A 1,312-nucleotide genomic window follows, 5' to 3' on the forward strand; every position below is an offset into this window, starting at 1 on the left:
CCCCCTACCCTATATATATATAATAATAATATATATATATATATATATATTGTTGTGTGTGTGTGTGTGTGTGTGTGTATGTATATATATATATAGGGCTACGTTAGCATGTGCAGCTTTACTGGGCGCATCATCTGTAGTCCTTCTCTGTGTGGTGTTGCTCGCAATTCTTACTGCTTAGAGCGTCGTCGGGAGTATGAGACCTGTGTCTGAGATGGCGCACAGGAGTGTGGGTTGCGAGGGTATACATACACGGATATGACACTAGACGAAAAACAATACTGCCAATACTATATCGATAGTGAGACTGAGAATGTACGTGTACCGTGTATGATGTGCAGGAGATATTGGCTTTTTCTGAGTCCTCCCCTTTTTATCACAAATGTGAATGATCGTATATGTTGGCTTGGTGGCTGTGGCAATATCGACCAACCGGCCATGATGAAATATATACAATACACCTCGTTGGCTGACGTTGTTCCTGTAGGGTACTTAGGCATGGTGCTATATACTCTCTCCAATGTGGTGCATACCATCACAACGCAGCGATGCGCAATACGACGGCTTTGGTCGATACTAGCTAACAGCCTGTACCCCAAATGATATCAGTCTGTGTGCCAAGTAATGAGTGTTTGAGGTACCGTCGTCCAATCACTCTCTATCATCTGCATTCAGAGCTGTCGTCGTTCGTGGTCTCTCGAGTACTGTCAACGAAATGAGCATATGTGTCAGATGTATTTATTTTCTAAGCTCCAGCCTCCCGTACGTTCTCGATTATTCACAGGTATATCTCAGAGGCACCACGATATGTTCTTTGAGACTCTGCTGCCGATCCAGGCGGAGCTGAAGGCACGCATCGAAACGTTCTACGCAGATAACATACTTCTGAAGTTTCCTGATCCCAGTTGTAAGTTATGATGAAGGTGTCACAATTAATACATATATCATCCATATACGTTGTCGTCAATATCGTATCTGTATATGGAGAATTGTATGCCGTCTGTTTATAGAATACTTATACGTACAGCTACTGTGATATTATCAACGTATTGTAAGACTTCGCATGTTTATAGCTGCGATTGGCGGTGAACCATGGCCGTTCTTCCATAAGATGCCATCCTTTCTACATCCCTATCCCAGGCGTAAGTTTGAATGTTGCGACAGGTACCAATTAACCGCAATGGCATTGTCGTCGATGAATACGAAGAACGTTCTATATTTTTTGAACGATCTATAGTTTTCTATACTGTCATATATATATATATATATATATACATATGTGTGTGTGTGTGTGTGTGTGTGTGTGTGTGTG

At 42.0% G+C, this 1,312-nt stretch overlaps 1 protein-coding gene across 1 annotated transcript in view; it reads left to right on the top strand.

Moving 5' to 3' along the window:
* Positions 1 to 1,312, top strand: part of SARC_11863 (hypothetical protein) — a gene marked incomplete at both ends in the record, with an annotated part of 4,211 nt that overhangs the window by 1,240 nt on the left and 1,659 nt on the right. The window contains one exon of the mRNA XM_014294042.1: positions 785 to 907. Within this exon, the coding sequence (XP_014149517.1) occupies positions 785 to 907 (123 nt within the window). The remainder of the gene's footprint in view (positions 1 to 784; positions 908 to 1,312) is intronic.

Source organism: Sphaeroforma arctica (assembly GCF_001186125.1).
Source record: "Sphaeroforma arctica JP610 unplaced genomic scaffold supercont1.1923, whole genome shotgun sequence".
Taxonomy (NCBI): Eukaryota; class Ichthyosporea; order Ichthyophonida; genus Sphaeroforma; species Sphaeroforma arctica.